This window comes from Anguilla anguilla, chromosome 7 (assembly GCF_013347855.1).
Source record: "Anguilla anguilla isolate fAngAng1 chromosome 7, fAngAng1.pri, whole genome shotgun sequence".
In the NCBI taxonomy this organism is placed as follows: Eukaryota; Metazoa; Chordata; class Actinopteri; order Anguilliformes; family Anguillidae; genus Anguilla; species Anguilla anguilla.
This window is the reverse complement of record NC_049207.1, coordinates 32,829,601-32,856,467: the sequence shown is the minus strand read 5'-3', so window position 1 is coordinate 32,856,467 and position 26,867 is coordinate 32,829,601. Positions and strand designations below refer to the sequence as shown.

At 40.4% G+C, this 26,867-nt stretch overlaps 1 protein-coding gene across 9 annotated transcripts in view; it reads right to left on the bottom strand.

Moving 5' to 3' along the window:
• zfyve28 (zinc finger, FYVE domain containing 28) overlaps nt 1-26,867 on the bottom strand; it is a 226,090-nt gene that overhangs the window by 24,595 nt on the left and 174,628 nt on the right. For all 9 annotated transcript variants that reach the window (XM_035426992.1, XM_035426996.1, XM_035426990.1 and 6 more), the window contains 3 exons: nt 16,112-16,228; nt 12,409-12,510; nt 3,109-3,212 (listed from right to left, as the gene is read on the bottom strand). In XM_035426992.1, coding sequence (XP_035282883.1) covers nt 3,109-3,212; nt 12,409-12,510; nt 16,112-16,228 — 323 coding nt within the window. The remainder of the gene's footprint in view (nt 1-3,108; nt 3,213-12,408; nt 12,511-16,111; nt 16,229-26,867) is intronic.

The window sequence follows — 26,867 nt, the reverse complement described above, 5'->3', positions numbered from 1 at the left end:
AGCACGCAAAACCGAGAAAGTGTGAAAACCACCATGTTACTCTTTTAACAGCAACAGATTCCAAATGCAAATGCCACACTTGAAATCAATTCTAGACCTTTTATCTGCTTACTTGTAAATGAAATAATGAGGGAATAACACAGACCTGGCCATGGAACAGCTGAGCAGCCAATTGTCCAATTACCTTAAAAAGGGGGGGACCACATATAAAAAGTGCTGTAATTCCTACACCGTTCACCCGATTTGGATGTAAATAACTTCAAAGTAAAGCTGAAGGTCTGCACTTTGAGCTCATATTAATTATTTAATTTCAACTCCAATATGCTGTGGTAGACAGCTAAAATAACAATAACTTTGTCAATGTCCAAATATTTATGGGCCTGACTGTATACTTGAGCCCCAGGACGCATTTTTCAGAAACGTGTGGTAAACAAAGCTAGGTTGAAAAAGTGAGTGCAATTCCTCTTTAAAAACAGACATAGGGAAGAGTTATATAAATATAACAGCTTTTTGGATTTTGCTCATTTAGTCAGAAAATATTTAGCCAAGCACAAGGAAATTTTACTTCAAACATCTCTGACATGTCAGTAGTCATTACCTATTTCAATTACATTGATAACTTAATCGAGCCAGATAAGTAATGCTGGCTTTTTACTACATTACAGTAAATTACTATAGGCCTACATTTCTGCAAAATTACATGAGGCCAATGTAGTAACCTGTGAATGAACTTGAGTTCAACAGGAAAATTAATCAGGAGAAACAATGCTTGTAGTATCTACTGAATATCTGGCAGCAGCACGGTGGTTTGAGGCTTATTTGATACCTTGGATTGAAAATAAGGTCTGTGGTAAACGTAAGCATAAGAGAGCTCCACGTTTTGTTCTACGAGATAAATGATACCCATTAATATCACCACCGTGAATTTTAAAGTTGCTACGTGCTTTTAAAAAGTAAGGTGCTAACAGGTTGCTATATTGAAACTACAACAATGGTCGCATTCTGGCAACCACCACTCAAGTTTCCATCCTAGACCGCCTGCACGTGACAACCGTTGTAGTTTCAACATAGCAACTTCTTAGCAACTTATTTTTTTAAAAGCACATAACTGCTTCTAAATTCACGGTTGCGATATTAATGGGTGTAATTTATCTCGTACAACAAAACGTGAAACTCTCTTTGACATATGTTAACCACAGACCTTATTTTCAACAGAAAACGAAATGCCTATGGGACAAAAGAATGGGAAATTTGCAGAGGGAACCCATGATGGAAGTAACTTCAGAGTCGGCCAACAAAAAGATGTAATCACTGTAACACTCTATTTGCCTTGAATAAATTTTAATTTAAAACAATTCATTTCGTATTGAAAACAAACACAAACCCAAATAGCAAAAGCCTACTATACAGACCGATCTGGTGTTTGCTTATAATAAATTCATATGATAAATGCAGTTTCTTTTCCATTAATTATTTTGTATGGCACAGAATTGCGCGTATACAATCCTCAAATGACGACTGTAGCAGCAATGAACAAAAAGTCATTTACCGTGTTACATTTATGATGCGTTACATTTATCCCCTATATCTTAAGTGAAACGGACATGGATGGCGTTAGACTGTGCTCAAAACTATCCGACTATTGTTAAGTTTCACAGTCTGACCACAAAGTTAGTTGAATAACCGTTTATAGATGTACACTTCACTGAAATACACACAAAAAGTAATGGATAACAAGCATGTCCCTATTTTCAGCTTGTCTTTATAATGTATTTTCCATTCCCGTTAATATAAGAGCGGCGGTAACACTGTTTTACTTTGCTCCTGCCTCCAACGGTTGAAGTGTTAACTGTCAGATATGGTTTTTGAGTGCTCACATTTGCCACCTGGTGGTGGTTTTGCAAACAAAAGTAGTTCCTGTAGAAATACAAAGAAAATGTATGCAAATTTGCTGCTGCCAGGAAGATCTCTCACCGCAGAAGCGTCATCTGAAACCAGTGATTACTAAGGATACTTTCACACCAAAGTTTGATTGGTGAAGTTCGGTTAATATTGACAGGTGTGAAACCTCCACCCTTACTCGAGCAAAAAAACAGCTGTCTCAGTCCTCTTCCAAGTGAACCCTGGTGCAGTTCATTGCTGGTGAGAACACAGTTCTGCTATGGTCCACAACCAAAATATTTTTAGCAGCACCTCAGCGAAATACAACTGTTAAAATCCCGAAGTCTGGACAGACACACATATTGTTTGTGTTCTACCTGGCAAATGTATGCCTGATAAGTAGAATCCCCACCGTATTTCTGACCAATCATAGAACACTCACGTGTACATACAAATCGTTGTATATATACAAATTGGTGCACTTGACACTTTGCAATGTGAACCCAACTGGACTAAATGAAAATTATACAATGCAACAATTAGCCAAACTCAAGAATCAAGTCCAATTGTCTCATTGTAATAAGTAGTTTTGTATAAACAGTTGGTGCATAGCCCTGGTAGTAAGTTTAAAACCAGAAGCACTGTTTAATAAAATCTTTCACTGATTTGATTTATTATTCTTCAAATATAAATTAAACTTCAAAGAACCAATCTAAATAGATAGATCAATCTTTTTAAACTATGTTAAAAGCCTATTCTCCAAAGGTATACATAAGACTTAATTAATGAATTAAGTTGCACATTTACAAATACAATTACAGTAGCTTTACAATAATTTACATAAATTTACTGTAAATTAAACTAATTCATTTTCAATATTTTTATTGTAACAATTAACAAGTATTATCCCTTCTTGAAAGAAACCTAGCCTTTGCGGAGAGCACCGATACAGTCCTTTTGTAGGGTGGTTTATTCCCCACTTTGTGAGGTAGACATAGTTCAGGTCCCCTCTTGGCTTATTTTTTTAAACATGAAATCTCAGTAAATAGTATGAACCAAGAGCTTGAAACAAAATTACCAATGCCTGTTTTGTTATAAAAAAAATGGTCCCCTCTAGGCAGATATAGTGTGATACAGTCCACCTCTTAGTCACACAGACATATGTGTGTGTGTGTGTGTGCGTGTGTGTGAAAGAGAGAAGGGGGGGGGAGGGAGAGACAACATTACCTTGCCACAGCTCCGGCAGTGGTGTTTCCTACGAATAACAGTGAAGGGGGCCTTGCAGCCAGTACAAAAACTACAGGCTTCATCAGGGACCCAGTCTGGGAGATCTGTACAGAGAAACATGCAGTCACCCAGAGACACCACAAGAATTCACACACACATTTAAACACACTCATCAACTTCTACACACAGACTCACTTTGTTAGTTGCACGGCCACACTCAACACAATCTCGTACACATTCACCACCAGCACATGCTCACTCTTACACAGTTTGGCACTCTCACCCTCACACATCCTCACACTTGCATATCACATACACACACACACACACACACAGCACTGACACATTTTCCAGTTCTTTACTTAACTGCACTAAGCACAAGTAGAGCCCTCTGCCAATCATATCCTCAGTCAACCAAAATTTATCCAAAGACTAGTTTTACACAACAGTAAGTATGCCAGCCGCAGTGGATGAAATGATAAAATGTTTGAAAGGAATGAAAACACAATAAATATTCATTTAAAAAAATATTTTGGCACTTAATGCGGTGCTGCATATATCCAATTCCATCCTGGAATGTCCAATTATCTGGAACCACACACTCAGGCGTGAACCCCACAGCCAACTTGGGAGAGTATAGACATCCACAGTTCTCCTCTGAAACACATGGTGTCTCTGCTACTTCTTTTCACACTGCAGACTGCGGCTGAGCTTGCAAAGAGCCAGAGAAGACCTGTCATTTAAGGCTTTGATATGCAGTCTACAGGCACCCTGATTGACCAGTGGGGGTCACTAGAGAGTGATGAAATGTCGATCCCTAACGTCCCATTCGATACAAGGCAGTGAGGCGCATCCATTCACCACAGCATAAAGCATTACCGAATGAGCCATCCAGCTCCCATTGTTTACATTTTTAACAGAAAAGGCTAAGGATAAAGAAACTGCATCAGATATGGGCCATCAATTTTTATGACACTTTTATAAAATGCAAGCAACAAAAATTATTAAACCTTACCTACCACGTATTCTTACTGTATCCTATCTGGGTGAATTCAGAGTTGCAGAAAGCATGTGACCAGATTATTTAAAACATGTGGATCTGATTATCTTTTTTCTTGGGTGACACAACCCACAGTGAGCAGGGGATTTTATAGAAAATTGTAACAAAAAGGGAATGGTCTAGGGCAGTGGTCCCCAACCCTGGTCCTGGAGAGCTACAGGGTCTGCTGGTTTTTGTTTTCACCCTTAAAATCAGCACCCAATTAAGACCAAAGACACCAGGTGAGTTAACTGTGTAATCAACTGCTTTAATTGATTCATGAAGTGCAGAGTCACTATGAAAACCAGCAGACCCTGTAGCTCTCCAGGACCAGGGTTGGAGACCACTGGTCTAGGGATTCCTCCAGGAGTTTTTCTTAATTAGTCCAGCATATTTCCATGTCCCACACTACCATGCACAGTTCTTGCTTGGAGTATACACTTTCGGGAATGGTAACACATAAGATTGTATTCAATTCTGGAAAGCTCTTTATGGTAAGCTTTGAACACAAGTCTGAGAGACACAGGTTGTGAGATAAAATGTACTGTAATGGTTGACAAACCCATTTACAGTATAACTAGATACGGTAAGCTCCATAGTGTTTGTTACAGAGACATATTTAGGGGTCCAAGCAGCGAAGCTGGTGGAACCCTATTGTATCTGTTAGGATTTTTTTCCCCCCGCTAAAAGTGTCTGAGGCTCAGCAACCATAAGGCCTAGACCAACCAAATTTGGTAGGTGGGTTCCTATGGCCCCCCACTACTCAGGCAGTACAAATCAGATGTCGGCCAGATGGTGGCGCTATAACAAAGGGTCATGATTAAAAGGCCATAACTCCCACACCATAAGTCAGATCAACACAAAACTTAATCGACCTATGCATCTGAATGTGCTGTACAACTTACCTATTGGGACCACCTATGTCAGGGGTGTCCAAACTTTTTGCAGAGAGGGCCAGATTTGGTGAGGTGAAAATGTGTAGGGGCCGACCATTCAGCCTGACATTCTTTGAACCATTAACATTAAATGCAAATGAACTATTTTATGAAATTTTTATTGCAAATGGCATACTTTTCATTTCTTCACACAGAACACAAATAAAGTTTTTATCAAAATCACTCTGCCTTTCATATTTGAAGACCACATAAAATGAAGAAAAAGTCTGTCTGGAAAAAAAAACTTTCGGGAAGATTAAACATCATTTGAAACATTACATATTATTCACTATTAAATGCTCACTGTAAACTTCTAAATTCAAAACATGTGAATAGGAAAATATGGTAAATAAATGGTAAATGGACTGCATTTATATAGCGCTTTTATCCAAAGCGCTTTACAATTGATGCCTCTCATTCGCCAGAGCAGTTAGGGATTAGGGGTTAGATGTCTTGCTCAAGGACACTTCGACACGCCCAGGGCGGGGTTTGAACCGGCAACCCTCCAACTGCCAGACAATCGGTCTTACCTCCTGAGCTATGTCGCCCCAAAATAACACTAACAGTTATCTTATTCAGAAGTACAAAACATTGAGGGCTATATGAATCCTTGTATCACTCGTTCTTTCCTTTTTCAATTGACCATCAAAAATCAAAAAACGAAAATGTGCTATTTGATTTTGAATCGGATGTCAAAAACGAAAAAGGCTGTGTTTTTCATTATTTCAATTTTAGACTCGGATCAAAAATACGAAATGGAAAAACGGGCTGCCGGACCGAATTTGATTTTAATATTTGATTTGTCGGGTTTACGAGACCCGGTTTGATTGTCAATTGAAAAACAAAAGAACAAATGATACACGGATTGAAAAGACTCAGTGCATATTCAAAACTGTGGTTTTGATCATCACAAAAAAAAATCAATTCACAGATTTTAGAATTTATTCACCTCAGAAGACTAAACAAATACTAATAATAAATACTAAATGCACTAATGTGAAGGGTGATACTGAGATCTCGTCTGCAGTAAATAGGCCAGGTCTGGCTCAAAAACAGTGGTTTTGATGCGCAAGATGTCACGCAGGTGAGAGTCACTTAGTCTCGTCCTCACGCGGTTCTTGTTAATGTTCATAATCGAGAATGTCTTCTCGCACAAGTATGTCGAGCCAAACAAGCTCAGCATTTTCTTAGCAAATGTTCAAATCTCTTGGAACCTGCCTTTATCCAGCTGGCGGTAAAAGTTGACAAGAGGGGGCTGTTGGTGCCGACTGCGACACTCGGCGTCACACTGCAGCTCAATGAGCTCCAGCTGCAGGAGGTCTGGAGCGTCATCAGGGTCCACGGAGAAAAAAAAAGGAAAAGAGGAAAAAAGCGTGATCTCCTTTTCAATAGCTGCAAAATCCTGAAAGCGCTGTTGAAACTCCTCAGCCAGAGATGAGATGTCTGCTGCATACCTCCTCATTCGCGCACTGATATTGTTCTGTGGAAAACTGGTCATTATTTCCTGCAGCGATGGGAAATGTGTGGTATTGGGCTGCGTTTGTGACAGGTGCCTTTGGAAAAGTAGCAGCTTGGTCCCAAAGGCTTTGATGTGTGAATAAAGTTGGCTTACCACTGCATTTTGCCCCTGAAGGCTCGTGTTCAGTGCGTTCAGATGTCGTGTTATGTCAACTAAAAATCCAAAATCAGCCAGCCAAACTGGATCAGATAGTTCTGGCATCTGTTGTCCCTTTTTTGCCAAGAATTGTCCGATTTCCTCCCTAAGAGAGTAGAAGCGCTGCAGTGCAGACCCCCGACTGAGCCATCTTACGTCGTTGTGATACACAACATATCCGTATTCAGCCTGGATGTCGAGTAGAAACTGTTGAAACTGGCGGTGGCACAGGGCTTTGGAGCGAATATAATTAATAGCCTTTATCACCGGTTTCATAACATGATCATATTTCAGATGTTTGGCACAGAGAACTTGTTGGTGAATAATACAGTGGAGTTTTATAGCTTTGCCTCCTTCTTCGCTGACTTTGTTACAGACTAGGGTTGATAATCCACTTCGCTCGCCAGCCATGGCAGGTGCGCCATCCGTAATAATCCCAGTGACTTTATTCCACGGTAGTTTCATGTCATCTACGGCGGAACAAACAGAAACAAATAAATCTGTTCCTCTTGTTTGGTCCTTAAGGCTCTGGAGGTCAAGTAGCTCTTCACTCACGTTCATTTCATTGTCCACTCCTCTCAAAAAAATCAGTAACTGAGCGGTGTCAGATGCATCTGTGCTTTCGTCGCAGGCTAACGAAAAAAAGTCAAACTCCACTCCTTTTGCCTCTAACTGTCTCTTAATATCAGATGAAACATCTTCAATTCTCCGTACCACAGTTTTACGAGCCAGGCAAACATTGGCAAACTCATGCTTCTTCTCAGGACAAATTTTCTCCACCATTTTCATCACGCAGTCTTTAATAAATTCACCCTCAGTAAAAGGTTTGCAGTGCTTGGCAATCAGCGTTGCCACCTCGTAGCTCACCTTTGTGGCATTTTCATTTGACTCACGGGATCTTGTGAAAAAGCGCTGCTGTGCCGTTAAAACAGCTTCCAGTTGCTTAAATTGTTCGCCGCGTTCGTTCCCAGTTAGCTTGTCGTAGTTAGCATGTTTCGTCTGGTAGTGCCTCTTGATATTGAATTCCTTGAAAACAGCCACAGTCTCTTGGCAAATTAGGCAGACACAGTTGTTTCGTATTTCAGTGAAAAAATACAGCAATTTCCACTTGTCCTGGAAGCGGCGGCCCTCGCTGTCAACTTTCCTTTTTTTAGTTACAGTCGCCATTTTAGAAATGGGCTGGAAAGGATCACACAACGGTCACGTGGCGAGAGTGCGGCCACAGGTCTACTGCCATCTTCTGGTGAAATATAAAATAGCTTTTTTGTACGCGTGTATTTTATACTGTGGTCAACAGTGCTGGCGGGCCGCATATTATTGATTTTATGACAGAGGCTGCGGGCCGGTGGAAATTTGAACACGGGCCGCAATTGGCCCCCGGGCCGGACTTTGGACATGCCTGACCTATGTCCACCATATTGTTTGCCTGCCATTTTGACTATTTAGTTGTGGCGCGGAAGCTTTCTCTGCTAAAAGTGTCTGAGGCTCAGCAACCATAAGTCCTAGACCAACCACATTTGGTAGGTGGGTTCCTATGGCCGCCCACTACTCAGGCACTACAAATGACCTATGTCGGCCAGATGGTGGCGCTATAACAAAGGGTCGTGCTTAAAAGGCCATAACTCCCACACCATAAGTCAGATCAACACAAAACTTCATAGACCGATGCAACTGAATGTGCTCTACAACTTTGCTATTGGGACCACCTACAGTGAGCACCATAATTCATTGGACAGTGACACATTTTTTGTTATTTTGGTTCTGTATGATAGCACTTTGAGTTTGAAAGGATACAATGACAATGAGGTTGAAGTGCAGACTGTCAGCTTTAATTTGAGGGTATTTTCACCCATATCGGATGAACCGTTTAGAAATGACAGGACCTTTTGTACATGGTTCACCCATTTTAAGGTACTACAAGTATTTGTTGAATTGGCTTCACAGATGTGTTTCGTTAGGCAGATGTATTCATGTGTCGTTAGTGAATGCAGAAGAGAGCTGTTGATGTCTAGTCTTGATTCTAGACTTTGCAATTGCCTTTGGAGATTGTTGTTGGGGTGTGACAACATGAGGAAGACAGCAGTGTCGATGCAAATTAAGCTAGCCGTCATAAGGCTCAGAAATGAAAATCAATCAATCGGGAACATTGCAAAAACCCTGGGCATGCCCAAGTCAACAGCGTGGTTCATCATTAACAATAAAAAAACAACTGGTGAACTCAATTATGTCAAAAGACCCGGTAGACCGAGGAAGACCACTGTAGTGGATTGAATACTCTCTATGGTGAAGAAAACCCCCCTGACAACAGCCCAACAGATCAAAAACACTCTCCTGGATGCAGTTGTAGATGTGTCAAAGTCTACCATACGTAGAAGACTACACCGGCAGGACTACAGAAGGTACACTACAAGATGCAAACCACTGATAAGCCTGAAGAACAGAAAGGCGAGATTACAGTTTGCTAAAAAGCACCTAAAAGAGCCCCAAGAGTTCTGGAACAAAGTCTTGTGGACAGATGAGACAAAGATTAACATGTGTGATGGAAAGAGGAAAGTGTGGAGAAAAAAAGGAAATCCCCATGATCCAAAGCATACCACCTTATCCGTGAAACATGGTGGAGGGGGTGTTATGGCTTGGGCCTGTATGGCTGCCAGTGGAACGGGCTCACTTGTCTTCATCGATGATGTGACTGCAGACAGAAGTAGAACAATGAATTCTGAAGTCTGCAGAAATATTTTATCTGCTCAGACAAAACCAAATGCCTCCAAACTCACTGGACGGCACTTCATCATGCAACAAGACAATGACCCGAAACATACTGCTAGAGCAACAAAGGGGTTTATGATGGCCAAAAAGTGGAAAATCCTTGACTGGCCGAGTCAATCACCGGAGCTGAATCCAATTGAACATGCATTTTACATGCTGAAGAGGAGACTGAAGGCAAAAAGTACCCGAAACAAGCAGGAACTGAAGATGGCTGCAGTACAGACTGGCAGAGCATCACCAGGGAAGATACCCAGCGTCTGGTGATGTCTATGCGTCGCAGACTTCAAGCAATCATTGCATGCAAAGGATATGCGACCAAATATTAAAAATGATTACTTTATTCTACATTATGTTAAACTGTCCAATATTTTTTGATGCCCGAAAATGGGGGGGACTACTACAAAAGGTTCTATAATTTCTAAAAGGCTCATCCGATATGTATGAAAATACCCTCAAATTAAAGCTGACAGTCTGCACTTCAACCTCGTTGTCATTGTATCCTTTCAAACTCAAAGTGCTAGAGTACAGAACCAAAATAAAAAAAGGTGTCACTGTCCAATTAAATATTGGGACATTAAAATAGCTGCCGCAGCCCAGCAAGCTAGCATGTATAGCTACCATGTATTCTCCACAAATAAACTTGGTAAAACTCGGCATTTAGTAATCAACTTCAAACGAGGGCAAAAAAAATGAACATGTAACCCGCACGTTATTACAGTAAATGGGCATTAACACCGAAAACTAAAAGGGAATACCGTTTGGAAATGAGCTGCATTACAGAGACATCATGGACATTTCACGTGTGTCTGCTGTGATCATACATACAATGGCTGAAGCGGCTAATTAAGCTAGCACATTTTCTCGGTTTATACACTCGGTAAAACTAGTAAAACTTCACCAACATCAACTCCGTTAGTGTTTCTCCATGGTAAGGAATGTCTAACGTTTATGTTTTCACTCCATTAACAGTGAATAATTAATATCATACATGAAAAGGGGGAGAAGGATCACAATTGCAACTTAAGCAGTGTTTCCTCATCAGTGGCTTTATCTGGAATGAGGAAAAAGACTGCGATCCCCCTCTAGTGTATGGACGTAGGCATAAGCAATCGATCCATCATTAGTTTTAGAAGGCTTTCTTATCTATTACCGACAAAGCAATTAAATATAAAAGAACGATCTCAACAGTTCAAAAGAATACCCAAACCTTATTCAAAATGCATAAACACATATGTACAATATATATGTAAACGTATTTCAATGTTTCCTTCCCAGGAGAGGGCAGACTATTTATTAAAAAAGTGCTGTAATTTCTAATGGTGAAACCAACATTTTTAAAAATACCCTTTTGTAAAAGCTGAGAATCTGCACTTTAACCACATGCAAATTGTATTATCACAAAATCAAAGATTGTGACGTGCATTGCCAAAACAAAAAAGAAATATGTCTTTGTTCCAAATTTTATGGAGCTCACTGTATATAAGTACAAGTTTCCTGAATAAATGTGGGATAGCCATAGGAAGCATTTATTTGGGGAAAGCCTTATTTAGGTTCTGTAAAACGTATTTGTAAACGTTTAGCCATAACTTGGCAGCATTCTATGATTAATTTGGTACCCAGACTGTTTTAGAAATTGTGATATAAAAAATTTGGTATCTCTAATCCCACCTGAATTTTGAAGGTCCAATTTGCAAACTATGTACAAGTGTCATATGCACCCCTGCTGCCAGCTAGGGAGAGTAAAAAGACAATTTGTGGTTCTCCTTCGAAACACATGGTGCCACCATCTGCTTCCTTTTCACACCATAGCTATAAGCCACACAGGAGTGGAAGAGATCCAATCACACGTGTGCACAAGCCACAGAGACCTGGACAGTCAACAGGGGTCACTCAAGCAATGAACACTGCTATCACCGTCGATTAAATCCCTGCTACATTTTCCTTGAGTGACATGAAGCCAATTGTGTGCTGCCGGGGCAGGGATGCTGGCTACAGTTGTCACTGGCATGGGCTGAATTTGATAAGCTTGCTCATGCACGGCTTGTGGCACTTTTACCAAATGAGCTATCCAGCAGCCTTAACTTGCCTTTTATGTTTAATAATTATGTTTTGTCTCAATGACTACCCACGCCATTTTTGTACACATCTAAGTATCCAGAAACTTCTGAACAGCTGACATTAGCTAGGTAACGTTAATGAAAGCTAACAAACAGAAACATTTGACATAATTCACCAATATGGTCACTGTCAAAGTGGAAATAAAGTTTTATTAGACTTTTGGAGGTGGCCAACATATAAATGTAAACTACACCAATAGCCTTTCACAAAAAGTATATATTCTGTAATGTATCTGTACACGTTCACACAAAGTATACATTCTGCAATTAAACCGGTTTTGACTAATGAATAGTGTTAGAATTCTTGGACTAGTCTCTTCCATCACTTCTGTCATGAACAGTTTGAGAAGAATATAGTTTACATTGAATTAATTTTCTGATCCACAGTATTTTGAATGGAAAGATATTAAATAAAGAAAAAATAATTGCATAAACATTTTCCAGATTTTGGAAGAGATAACACAAGAGGACACTTCCTGTCTGCTACCCAGTTTACAAAAGCACTTACTGAGTTTGGATTCAATTTCAGACATAGAAAGGCAGAAACCGAGTGTTTCAGTAGTAAGCACAGATATCAAATTATTATTTCTGTTAGACCTTCTAAAATGCTAAATGTATCATTTTCTGCCAAGCATATATCTTACAGGTCCACTGAGGTGTAAGACTGTTTCTAGAGGGTAAACAAATGGAAACCTTCATGGGCATACAGAGAAAGAGGAGGAAGAGCAGTTAGGAAAAGAAGATGTGAACGATGAGGAAGAAAAGAAGAGGAATGAATAGGAAAGCTACCTTCAAATTGACCCTCCCGGGCTTTGGCTGCCAGTTCTGAGGAGGTGACAGTCTCTTGGCACAAGGCACAGTCCTCCAGAACCACACAACACAGGCCTGGACCTGAGTGATATACCAGTAGTAATTTCAACAGTTACTTTGCTGTTCATTACAGTGGACAATCTAATATTTACCACAATGGTCAGGTTCCTCAAGAACTACAAGCACACACCTTGAGTAACAATGAAGAATTTGTGGTAACCACATTTGAGTCTACTGCCAGTGTTCTCAGAATTACAACATTTCTGTTGACTAGTAAAAACACAGACTGTCTGAAACCTTTTACATGCCAATGGATGTACTACCAGAAGTCAAATTTACAGATAGGAAAAAAATGAAGCCTTTGTACATCTGTGAAGCTCATGGTCAGTACAGAAAGTACCTTTCAAAGTCCACACTGGGAAAAAACAAATGCAGATAATCTTGAGTGAAAATGTCTTCCCCGCGATGTTAATAGACTCTTGAGATGAGCTGCATAGCAAATGCACAGGTATCAGGAGTTCTAGACAAGTTCACAAGATTCTGCATGAATCACAGCTTCCTCCTCAGTCTATTGGGGACAATTCTGATAACTTCTGTGAGTAGAAAAGTACTTTAATTCAACTATTCCAAAATCAAGGATGGATGCATCTTGGCAGACTTAAAATAAAATGTGCAAGTGACTTGAAGACCTGCACACTAATACCATTTTCAAAAAAATAACAAAGACAGGCTTGAAATTTAAAAAAAACTTTTATTATTTGAACAGCTGAAAAGTGTTCTCTTTTGCTATCCATTGTGCTAGTTAGTTAAAGGTAGTCATCCAATTTCAGCTGACATAATATAACAATGGAAATTGTTAATTATATAGATAAACATTAAATAATAAAAAGCCTTCACAAAACTGTCCATATTAGGGATGGTTCCCAATACAAATACCACATTCAGCAACACTCAAATAATATGTTCTCTCCAAATGTGTTCTATTCCTGAATTTGGCCAGTATTATTTGGATTCAGATCTTTTCTTCCCACCTCTTTGATACCATTCGCTCAGAAGCCAGCGCAAGTTTCTTAATTAGACACACACGCACACACACACACCTATAGAGAGACATCGAGTGACGGTTTCCCTTAACACTGGATAGAGCAGAGCGACGCCATGGAGCTTTGGGGACTATAAAATTAAAATGACTGCAACGGTATAAATACTATATCATCTCCTTCCACGATTTGCCTAAATATGTGGGCTTAAAATAACTGCATTTTTAAAATAAAAAAAATAAAATAAAATCAACTCACTGAAGAAATACAGTCAGTCTGTGCTCTTTTTTCATATAACCCCAAGCAAGAGAATAGACAATAACAGGTGCAAATGTGTTTTATATTCAACAATTAAAGGACTGGTTCTTTGACAGGAATTTCCCAATAAAGCACAATCAAACCTAATTTTGGACATATAATCACACGAAATTCATTCACTGCAATTGTGGTGAAGTTGATGAAGTCTTTAGGGTGGGGATGAGTAATTGTGGATGCTGTAGTTATAGAAGTATAGAAATAGAAATAACTCTGCAGAGATCATGCCACCAACATATTTTGGGGTTTTCACTGAAACTGAGTTTGCACAAACCGAACAGAATAGCTACACAATAACTGCGTGGAAAATAACCAATTTATGTGCGTGTGGTCCCAGCAAACCACTAAAGCTGTGCGTTCTCTGTGGAATTGATAAGAGGAGACTGATGGTGCATAGGCTATGTAGAAGCGCATTTTCAAGAGAAGGGAGGGAGAAATGTGCTGAATGAACTAAGAAATTACTTTAAAAAAATATTGAACTTTGTATTTGTTTAATTTTACATTTTGTGCTTTGTACAATATTTTGCTCAATATTTACATATTACAGGAACACTGAAAAAAGTGCTAAAATGTGCATGATGCACATTTCTCAGTGTTCCTGCAATACGCATTGCTACATTTTCCCTTTGTCTATATAACAAAACCACTATAATTTAGAATGCAAACACTAAAATTGATTCATTTGTGTCCTTTATTTCAAGTTTTTCTATATATGGTTTGTAATCCTGATGAAATTAGGTTGCTGCTGGTGCATAAATCGATGCTGTAATACTGGATAAGTCTGATGCCACTGGCCATCAGCATAGCGGTAGAATGTGGTTAAAAAAATGCAGCCTTCCTAGAGTTAAAGCTAATTGGCTAATGACAAACCCAGCACTGGCTCATGTGGCTCTAAAATACCTGATCTGACCCCCAATGAGTGTTTCAAGCAACTTTTCAATATAACAAGGGATGTTGTGTCTCCCTATCGCTCTAAGCTGCTCCCAGCTCATGTGCAGGAGCTTGTCTTCGCAAAATACAAATTGGGAAAATTTGAGTAAAGCACAATACTACTGCGCGTATTTCAGATAACAAGAGGGATGGACCAGAAACATCAACTTCAACTACATTGCTCTCTCCTTTGATAGAATGGAAGTGGCATGGCACTAACTTCACTGCCACAGATACTTCAAACTGGCAAGAAAGAAATGAGGGAACAATAAAAAAATTCCTTATATTTCATTCAAACTTTTTTTCAAAGAATAGGCCTTAATCCCCAAGAAGGCTTCTATCAAAAAAATAAAAAGGAATATGTCCTCCCTTTAAACATATAATCAAAGTCTGTTTCAATTTGAATTTCAAGTACAATTTTAGCCATTACAAGCCTATATTAAAATGTTACAATGTAATACAAACACAGTTTTTTCTGTGGAATTTTTCTGTGCACGAGAGTGTATGTATACTCCTGGGCAAAAAAATGGGCCAAGCACAAAATGGCAAAATATTAAGCTTTTAATGGTCTTAACAACAAATGATACGTTTGAAAATGAGCAAGAATTAAACAAATGCACTCCTGAGACCTCCTGTGCCACTATTTGCTGTTCAGGGAAAAGCTAGAAACCGGGAAATTCAGTTATACAGTAGACAAATTAACATAATGTCAAATAAAAGAGTCATGTTTTGTATTTGGTTGCATATCACTTGCATGCCATGACTTCCTGATGTCTGTGACCTATCAACATCATCAGAGTCTGGATATCTTATTTTCAGGTTGTCCTACAAGCGATACAAAAACTCTCCGCATTTGAATGGATCTCTATGGAAATTGGGGGGTGGGACTAGATTCAGCTGTAAACTATGCTGATACAGTATGGAACACATTTGTTGGCTAAATGGCTTTAAGTCATCAAGAGACCAAGGTATAAAATGAGCCTCAAACCACCGTGCTGCTGCCAGATATGCAGTAGATACTACAAGCATTATTTATCCTGAATATTTTTTTCCATTGAGTTCAACAGGAAAATTAATCAGGAATAACAATGCTTGTAGTATCTACAGTATATCTGGCAGCAGCATGGTGCAAACAAGCAAATGGTGGCACAGGAGGTCTCAGGAGTGCATTTGTTTAATTCTTGATAATTGTCTGACTAATGATTTGTTGTTAAGACCATTAAAAGCTTAATTTTTTGCTGTTTTGGGCTTGGCCCATTTTTTTCCCCAAGAGTGTATATACATGTAAATCATACAATGGTAATGTATGATTTCAATGTATAAAAATGTTTTAATGACAGTTAATATTATTATTGTTGACAGTAAAATTTGCATCTGGTGCTTTCCCCAGTGGGTACCTTTCTTCTGTTTCTGCTGGTCCTCCATCTCAGGCTTGGTTGCCATGACTTCAAACAGTGTCTTCAGGATGCTGCGGAGGTCACTGGCATAGTTGGTCTGCAGTTGGTCAGCAACACCTGTGGAAGCAAGGGAAAAACACAACAGACATGGGGAGTGCTGGCTGTGCTGCCTGATTTTGTGCACCACTGGGAAAAACTGGAACTATTACACTACTACTGGTATTACCATCACTGCACCCACTTTTTTGACCACTGTTATCCTATTTGGCTCAGTCTGATTCTGAACAACTAGATAAAAACACAGATAATGGAAACAATTCCCTGTCAGAAATGAAGTTTAGGTAAACAAAAAAGTACAGCCTGACCGATGTATCGGTTTGGCCGATATATTGGCCATTATTTGACTTTTTTGACGACATTGGGATCGGCAGTTATGCAGCCGATGTGTCCCGATTTTTAAATAAGTATAATAAACAAAAAAAACATTGATTATTTATCTGTACTTGTCTGTTTGAACGTTGTAATTGCTATTTACTATAATTATCCAATAGAGGGAGCTCTAATACAGCTGACGCGCTACTTCTGTAATAAGACGTTTGTCACTCGTGCCTCATCCAATATTCTCCACTGCAAGACCTGTCTGCACAGATTCGATTGCCGCAATAAAGGTATGTATATTTAGTGAAAGTTTTTAATTAAATGCTTTTATACGACCACTATGTTTATCAATCCTCATTATCAAGCGAGCGAGCTAGCTAACATATTTGGTTTACTTTAGCAAGCTAGCTGGCTAGCAAGCCTTTCTGAAGTGGCAGTGAGCACATAAGCAGCGTAGGATCTACATTTCCAGAGGACATCGCTGTATTCTCAAATAAATAACCAGCCAAAATAAAATGGTGATTGAATGCATCACATATTTGTTTTTTTAATCTGAGATAATGATATTAGCTACTATATGATGCTGTGTGAATAGCCAACGCGCTATTGCAAGCGAGTGTGTCATCTAGTCACGCGTCATCGTAGTGAGCTAACCAGACAGTAAAAACGCCGATAAAACACTTCTAACGTGGATCATTTTAAGCCATGTTATCTAGCTTTGTCGTAATAACATGAGAGAAGGATCGCTGTTGGAGAAGTGAATCAACCAACAGTTAGCGCGGGTAACCTGCACGAAAGCGCATTGTAGTTTTTTTCACGTATTTCATCCAGTCAATTTAATTTCATCTAACGTTACACTTGATTCACTCATTAGCTCCGCTAGATAATGTCTTACTCTTTGAGATCATGTAGTAGAAATAAAATAAGAAAATAATTCATGTAACTTACTGAAAATATATAATAAGAAATAATGAGGCTGTGTCAATAGCTAATGCATTATTGCGAGCGAGTATGTCATCTAGTCACGCGTCAGATCGCATTGTAGTTATTTTCACCAGCGAATTCTTATGGACAGGGAAGCTCGCTAGACAAAGTCTTTTTTAGACTCTTTGAGATCATGTAGTAGGACTAAAATAAGAAAATATAATTAATTTACTGAGAATAGATACTAAGAAATAATAATAACAAATTAATAACAACAACAACAATAATAATAATAATATTCATAAAAATACATGTTTGAAACTGGAAAACTGATTTTTTTAAATTAATTCTTTTATAGATGGCTGGAAAAGAAAGGAGTAAAAGCAAGGTGTGGAGTTATTTTGATTTCACACACTTAAAGATGGTGTTAATATATATATTTAATTTAATATCATCTTTTGCATTTTTTCATCTAAAAAGTTCTGTGTGTGTAAATTTTTATTTTTATTTGTTTGCTTATAAGTTAAATGTTCTTAAATATAGAAACTTTAATAAAATATAAGTTTTTAAAATTGATTTGAAAATGTTGCACTTTTTGACAAAATATCGGTCTAAACATTGGTAATCGGTAGGCTAGGACTCTCCAAAATCGGGATCGGCATCGGACCCAAAAATCTGGCATCGGTCGGGCTTTACAAAAAAGTGACTAAAGCTGGTAGCAAATACATTCAGCAAAATTGCGGTTTACTTCTCAAACTGTGTGGGGTATTTGCAATCACATATTATCTTGTCTTTTATTCTTGCACATAAATTCTGCGACTAGTGATCAAGGCATTTAAATATCTGCTGGGAATTTGCCAAGGAGATGCAAGTTAAAGAAATAGTGATTGAGAAATTGTAAATCGAGGTTGGAACAAAAAGACGCATCAGAGATAAACCTGCACTCTGCCTCTGCCTATACAGTATGATGAAGAGGGGGTGGCCCACTGGGACTCCATACTCTGACTGGGGCACTTGCAGAAGAAAACAACACCTCAGGAGGAATAGGAAGGTGTTATTGAAATAATTCAAATTTGTGCTTAGGTGAAATCTGAAGTCTGAGAAATGAAATGTGGAGAAGCATTGTCCTGTAACCTATGGCATAGACTAGTATAGACTGGTGACTTCTGGTTAATGATGCTGGCCCAGTATGGTGTACATTGGAGGGGTTAATGGTGTGGACTTCTGGGATATAGTACTATAGCCTGCTAGTTTAACCTCTTAGTGCAAAGCCCCTAGTGGTTGGCACACCGGCATCCCAAGATTGCTGAACTCAGACATTCAGTGCTACTGCAACCAAAGTATTATTTTAAAAACAGAAACGCTTTGTTTTAGTTTCATTAGTAGACGATACACGACAACAATGCCGAATACGGAGTTTCGCAGCACCGCCATTGTCGCTCTGGTCGTTCATTTAACAAGCACCCCCTCCCTGAAGTCTCATTTGCAAATACACCCCCCACCCATGACATAATGGACAATATTGTCTATCTGGGCATTCATAAAAATATTCTTTTAGCCTACCACTCAAAAATCGTATTCCATCATAGCAAAAAGATAAAACCGACAATAGCCCTAAGATATGTCAATACAGCAGTGAAAACGCTGCTAACTGAATAACGAAATAAATGAGACAAAGTTTTAAAAAATGATACCATGTCATTATACAATCAATATCTGGGACTAAATATTGAATAAATATACAACCTTACCATTGGTTTTACGGGTAGAGATGTCTATTTTGAGACTGAGTGGTCATATATTGTCTTGGACAATCCGTTTGTGAAATATACGCGCATTTGTGACGCCTGGGACCTTCCAAAATAGCTATGCGTAATACCACGCCATTTTTAGTACAGTCTGGCTTGATTGACAATAATGTATTCAGTAGGTGTGAGTATAAGCTTTCTAACGATGTATAACATGTCTAATTTTGTTTTTGAAATAGCGTTTTATAGGTCAGCATAAGTGAATGTTTTCTCATCATCGCATTCACTTACGTATTCACTCTGTGGTAGCAGTAAAAGACGCTGCAACTGACGAAACATTGTCAACAATTTTTCGTAATTTCTAGGAAAATACTATTATTATTGTGGACTTCTGGACATAGCTAAGCCATATGTTTGCTGATAGACAAAGCTGACATTGTTTGCTGGAGTAAGAAAGAAGTGAATAGAACTGTATCATTGATTTACTGTCTCTGTCTCTATCTACTGAACACAGGTAATATTTCATTCATTGCTATGTACTACTGCTCAAAATATTTCCTTTATATATGTTATTTTTTAAACTGAGTGTCTTTAAATAGGTTAGTGGTATTCTATAATGAGGATATTTCACACTGTAATGTAAGCGTTCGTTGGTAGTTTAGTAGTTTTTGTGATGCATGCAACAGTGATGACGATGACGTTTGGAACATTGCCAAAACGTGGTGGATGGTTGAAAATTGTTTTCATGTCCTCCCATCCCCATACAAGAAAACATATGAGAGTACAGAGTATAGAACAAGAGTTAATTATTACACATTTAGGTATTGTACTACATTGTGTGACAATATTTTTGTATTATTTTTTAATCTGATATCAATGTTTCATCTTAAAGTAATAATCTCGAAGATTTTCATTAAAATAAATGTCTGTTAAATCACTATCTATCGCCAAATTAGGTAACACAATGGTGATTGAGCCTATTATTATATTAATTTATATTATTATTATTATAATAATTTATGATTAAAGAACTGGGTGTCTGTGGCGACATTCCCGGGAAAAAATCACAAACGGCGCATAGTTAGTGACGCGTTTTCCATCACCCTTCAGTGGTTGGTCCGCCAGAGAGGGTAGGCGGAGCTAACGCAACAGGCTTGCTCTTCAACTCACTTGTGTGTGAGCGGCGTACTGTTTTTTCCGGTGTCTGCTACAATAAGAGAAAGTTATGGAACCCTAAAAGGTTCTTGTGTAACATGAGAGGTCATATTATTTGTTGATGTAGATTTCGTATTACATTTGATGACAATGTAACGTTACTAAATTACATAGCTATTTGCACAGCTAACGCTAGCTACCGGACGATGTCAAGAAAGGCAACATTAGTTTAGACAAGGTTGCGAACAGTATCCATCTCTCATATAAGGTAACATTGCGTTAGCTAGATAGCTAATGTAATTAACACAATCTAATGTCAGCTAACAATTAGAAAAAACGCTAGCTAACGCTACTGACCGGTACCGACCTCGCAAACCGTCTCTCGGATGCAATGCTACCTTGTTCCAACGTTGCAATGTAGCTAACTAAAGGGGCAGGCAATGGCTCTGCTACTAACCTGTTCACACCGCTGCAGTTTTCTCTGCAACATTCTAAAACCGTTTTGTCTCGTTGCGAATCATTGATCTGAACTGGCCTTAACGTTACTGTTATTTACATTGACATCAAGTTCATCAGTAATCATAATGATAGGAATAAAGCTGGGGTATACGTGGATCAGAGCCGGGTCTGATTTCTCTGTAAAGATGTCAAGCCAGAGAAAACTAAATAAAAGAATACGGCAGTATGGATTAGCATTGTTATTATTTTATTATGCTTCCTCATATGTTCCTTCAGCCTTGATGCCCTTTTGATGAAATCTCCTTTGTTTTTGTTTTATTCTTCTTGTTCTGATTGCTAATTTAACACCCAGCTCAGCTTTATTCTCGAACAGTTTAGCTAGCAAAACCAGAAACACCAGGGGTAACATTTTGTAAGGCAGTTGTTTCAAAAATATTACACAACAGTCATTCACGAAAAAGACTGTTTATTGTGCACGAAATACATAATTCACGAGCCACAGCGAATCCCACGAATTCTTCTCTGCAGTGTGAAGATGTTCATACCGGGCAAAAGGTGGATAAAGAACTTGTGTGGAAATTGATCATCACTAATTCTACCCCAGATCTGCTACAGCATTTTAACCCGGCTCAGCAGTGTAAAGACAGTTTAAGTTAGCCTAATGATAGACAATGAATGAGTATGTACATAACATTACTTTTATAACAACCATTTTTTATTCAGTAAATAATAAGTTTTATAGTTGGCGTGGCCCAGGTGCCAACTGACTGACGTCACACAGGCGACAATGGTTGGATCGGGTTGAATCTATGGGAAGTGAGGTCCAAAAACGCACCTGCAATTACCGCTTCTCGCCATGGGCACCGCCATAGATAACGAAACTGAAATCTTCGAGATTGTAACTTTAAACCTTCATAAGGGGCTAATTTATATGCTTTATAAAGGACAAAAAGCATTTTATTCATTTTTGGAGAGATTTTGGATATGTTTCTGGACCCCTAACTATTTTAGACCACTGTACTGACGGAAAGCTTGTAATTCCCACTTGAAAATGATGCAACAGTGAGTTTCTTCAGTCAAACAGTTGATTTGTAGTGAAATAAATGATTATGTTGTGATTTACAGCAATGCATAATTTAGACATTTTGGATAGATTTGGAGACACTAGGTACACTGCTTACTTTTTGATTCATAGATCTTTAGTAGTTCTGCGTATCTACCCTTTGATTTGACGCACTTGTGGTCAAGGAGTTTTTAATCCAGGATATGTATAGTTTCACCTGCAGTATAAACGAAAAAATAGCAAATAGATTTTTGATTTTTTGCCTAAACAATTAAATTAGTAGCACTTTATATTCATCAATTTAGAAAGAAATAATCTAAGTTAGTATTGTAAATGGTAAAAATGTCTTGCTTCATATAAGCCATTTTTCAAGTCTCTGTGCCGTTCACATCTGTAGTTATATAGCTTTAAATAGGGTACCCCCTAAATGCAAAAGGATTGGCCAGATTTGGCATGTACACTAAGAGGTTAAAGCAGTGGCTGTGAGATGGGATGAGGTTGGTTATGACATTAACATTAAATTCAAATTAAGTTTACTCTATATCATAAAACTGACCATATACGTGCAAATGTAAACTATGCACATTCTTATTCTGACATAAGATATGTTATAAGCATTTGAATTGAAAAAGTGGAAAGTTTTGGCACCACTGCTGTATGCTTTTTTGAAGACAGGAGTACAGCACTGTAGATTTATGATGTTGACCTTAAAGTAAACAGGTGTAAATTGTCCTGTAGACTACTGATGTGGAGAACTTGGCTAGCACCTCATTCTCTTGTACTGGATTAGGAATGCATAGAAAACTGACAAACAAGTCCCTTGAGAGAGTGGTTGTGCCATTTGCATCTACTACAATAACCCCCTGATGAAAACGCCCAACTTTGAACATGACATCCTAAAAATTCCAGGTCCGTATCCATCCTTCCCTTCCTTACTAAAATAACAGAGATAGTTTTAGCCTGTGAACATCAGACACATCTGTCCACAAACAGTCTCTTGTCATGGATCTGTGTCTGTCTGTGTTTCCTTTTTTGGGCCGCCAGATGGCGGAACTTCAGTTTGTAGTTCTGTTCCTTTTCTCTGTTTAATTGTATTATTGTTTTCAATTATTTAATTATTATGTCTTGTTTTCCCTTCCCTCTCTGTGGTCTGATTGTGCATTGTGCCCTCCTGTGTCTCGTTAGTGTCTTGTCTATTTAAGTTATTTTCTTCCCTGACTCGGGTGCTGGATCCTTGTGTGTTTCTGATTGTGTTCAGCCCTGTGTGTTTCCACCTGAGAGAGCTCCCTGTGTGTTTCCACCCATGTTCTGTTTTCTACGCATTTTAGGATTTTTGGATTTTCTTTGTTTTGCGTTTTGAAGTTTTATTTTTGAGTTTTTTGAGAGTTTCCCTGCAAGGCCTTGCCTTGGTTTCCTGTTTTTTGTTACTTTCTATGATTAAAGTCTTTTTGGATTTTCCTTTGAAGTTTGAGTTTTGTGTTTGGGTCCTAACCCCCCGTTCCCATGACAGAAAGATCCAGCCAGTACTGGACCCAGCGGAGTTTTTTTCCCCCTCTTCCCGTTTCCTGAGGTTTGTTTTTTTGTTTAATCATGCCGCCTGTTTTGAGCAAGCCGGTGGTTGCTGGGAGGACCTCCGGGTCAAGTTCTGTCGTTGGACAGGCCCCCCTGTCCAGTAGACAGATGGCGGACAGACTCTTTGACACATGTCAGGGGTCGCGTACATTATTGGATTACGCGACAGAGTTTAGTGCTGTGGCCGCACAGACGGACCTGCCCCAGCCCATCGTGTGCCAGCTATTTAAGGACAACATGAAGGATTACCTCCATGGCGGCCTGATTCACTCCGGGCTTGACGGGTCTTCTGACTTTAAAGCCCTAGTAATAACGACGTTTCACTGGGAGGAGTATCTTCGGGGGGCCGCGGATATGCCCCCTCTGGCCAAGAAATACTCCAAGTCCACTTTGCCGGAGCCCACTGTCCTGCTGGAGCCCGCTGCCTCGCAGGAGCTTCCTGCACAGCCCGCTGCCCCGCAGGAGCTGCCTTCCCAGCACAGAGTGCATCAGCAGCCTCCTGCTCCGCCAAGCGCCCAGGAGAAGCCTCCTGCTCCGCCAAGCGCCCAGGAGAGGCCTCCTGCTTCGCCCAGTGCCCAGGAGAGGCCTCCTGCTGTGCCCAGGAGAGGCCTCCTGCTCCGCCCAGCGCCCAGGAGAGGCCTCCTGCTCCGCCCAGCGCCCAGGAGAGGCCTCCTGCTCCGCCCAGCGCCCAGGAGAGGCCTCCTGCTCTGCCCCGCGCCCAGAAGAGGCCTCCCGCTTCGCCCCGAGTCCAGGAGAGGCCGCCTCCTCCGCCTGTTTCGCAGGGGCCGCCTGCTCTGCCCGGTCTCCCGCAGGGGCCGCCTGCTCTGCCCGGTCTCCCACAGGGGCCGCCTTCTCTGCCGGGTCTCCCGCAGGGAGCCGCCTGCTCTGCCCGGTCTCCCACAGGGGCCACCGCCACCTGTTATTTCTGTTGTCCCGCAGGGGCCTGCTCTGCCCGCTGTCCCGCAGGAGAAGCTGCCTGCTCTGCCCAGTGCTCCCGAGTCCTCTAGTACTCCCAAGTCCTCCAGTGTTCCCGAGTCCCCCAGTGTCCGTGCTCCGCCTAGTGTTCTCGCGCCCCCTAGTGTTTCCAAGCCGTCGCTGCCCCCACCCAGTGCCCAGAGACCTCGCCTAAGCCATGTTCATGTGTCTGTCTGTTCACCTGCCCCCTTGTCTATTTGTCATGTTTGTCGGCCAGTATGCTGGCCTGTCTGTCTGTCCCCAGGTCGTCGGCCCGTCAGCCAATCCGTTTACCCATCTGTCTGCCTGCCTGTCTGTAAGTCAGTCTGCTTGTTTATTGTCGTGTCTGCCCGTCTGTCAGTTTGTGTGTCGGTCTTTGAATTGGCCCCTCTCCTTCCCTGTCTGTCTGTCCCTTAGTGTGTCTGTCAGCCTTGCTGTGTGTCTCCCCGGGTGCTTGTCTCTCTGTCTGCCCTTTTGTTAGGTCTCCCGGTCTGTTCCCTGTCCGAGTTCTGTCCTCTGTGCCCTGTCAGAGTCCCGTTCCCCATACTGTCTTGAGCTCCGTGTCTGTGTGTTAGTCCATTCAGTGTTTGAGTCCAGGTCCATGTTTTTAGTCCAGTCCAGTCCAGTATCTGTTGTGTTCAGTCCAGTTTCTGTGTTCAGTTCAGTTTCTGTGTTCAGTTCGGTGTCTGAGTCCGTTTCAGTGTGTGTCTTGAGGTCAGTGTAGGTGTTGGTCAGTTCGGTGTTGTGTTTTTGCGTCCGAGTCCTGTTCCCCGTCTGTGTCCAGTCCCCAGTCCTGTGTGCTCCAGTCCCGAGACCAGTCCTGTGTGCTCCAGTCCTGAGACCAGTCCTGTGTACTCCAGTCCCGAGTCCAGTCCTGTGTGATCCAGCCCCGAGTCCAATCTCCTGTCTGCTCCCAGTCCCGAGTTGTGTTTGTTTCTGTGCTCCATTCCCGAGTCCTGTCCTGTTAGTCCCATGCTGTTTGTCACCCCCTCCCCAGGTCAGTCTTCTGGGACGTCAGGGGCTGTCCCTTGGGGGGCGGGGGGGGGGGGACTGTCATGGTTCTGTGTCTGTCTGAGTTTCCTTTATTGGGCCGCCAGATGGCAGCACTTCAGTTTGTAGTTCTGTTCCTTTTCTCTGTCTAATTGTATTATTGTTTTCAATTATTCAATTATTGTTTTTTGGTTGTCTCGTTTTCCCTTCACTCTCTGTGGTCTGATTGTGCATTGTGCCCTCCTGTGTCTCATTAGTGTCTTGTCTATTTAAGTTCTTTTCTTCCCTGACTCGGGTGCTGGATCCTTGTGTGTTTCTGATTGTGTTCTGCCCTGTGTGTTTCCGCCTAAGAAAGCTCCCTGTGTGTTTCTGCCCACGTTCTGTTTTCTACGCATTTTTGGATTTTCTTTGTTTTGCGTTTTGAAGTTTTATTTTTGAGTTTTTTGAGAGATGCCCTGCGAGGCCTTGCCTTGGTTTCCTGTTTTTTGTTACTTTCTGTGATTAAAGTCTTTTTGGATTTTCCTTTGACGTTTGAGTTTTGTACATTCTGCATTTGTGTCCTAACCCCCCGTTCCCGTGACATCTCTGTTAAGATTTCCAGTCTGGTTTCAGATAAAAGCCAAACACAGAGAAAGCACTCATCAACAGTGGTTAACAATCTTCTCATAGCTGCTGAGTCTGGGTGTCCCAGGGTCCTTCTTTTCCTTCTTGATCTTAGTTCTGAATTGGCATAATGGATCATGGCATTTGCCTGAGCCACCTCAAGGAAAATATTGACCTTGGTGTGGTTCTACATTGGTTCAAATCCTGCCTGTCAAATGGAACACAACATGCACTCTTGGGTAAACTCAGTTCCCATCCCATGCCTATAACAAGTGTGGGGCCCCAAGGTTCTGTGCTTGGCCCTTCATGCTTCCTCTTGACCGCTTCATGAAAACCCATGATGTACAGTTCCACCCAGTCCCAGTCCCACTAATACCTGGGGCTATTGGTAAGATCAATGAAATTATGAACTTGTACAACTACAAAGACATTCTGTCCAAATGCCTGGTTTGCTCTGATGGGAAACACAAGCACAACCTCCCAAGCATGCCTCAAAGTCAACAGACAACAAAACTACTGTTTTGCAATGGCCATCTCAGTCTACAGGCTTCAACCTGATTAGAGGGTAATCCACAAGTCCAGGCAGAAGGACCTGACAGGTCTTGAAAGATTCAGTATGGAGCAATAGTCAAATGCCTCCCACCTATATGTTAATCACAAAACGCTACAGAAGATGACTTGGTGTTGACCATACAAACGGAAGGTGCACTAAGTAGTGAAAACAGGGGTGTGAATATTTGTGTCATTTTTGGAAATAAATTTTTAATTTAAGAAGTGTTATTTTTGATGATTCCATTGAATCCATATTAAAGCAGAGACATAGATAGAGATGTTTAAGTGAGCTATATAATGAGAAATAGATATAATCAGTGCTGAATATTTGCCCCCTTCCTGATTTCTTCTATTATTG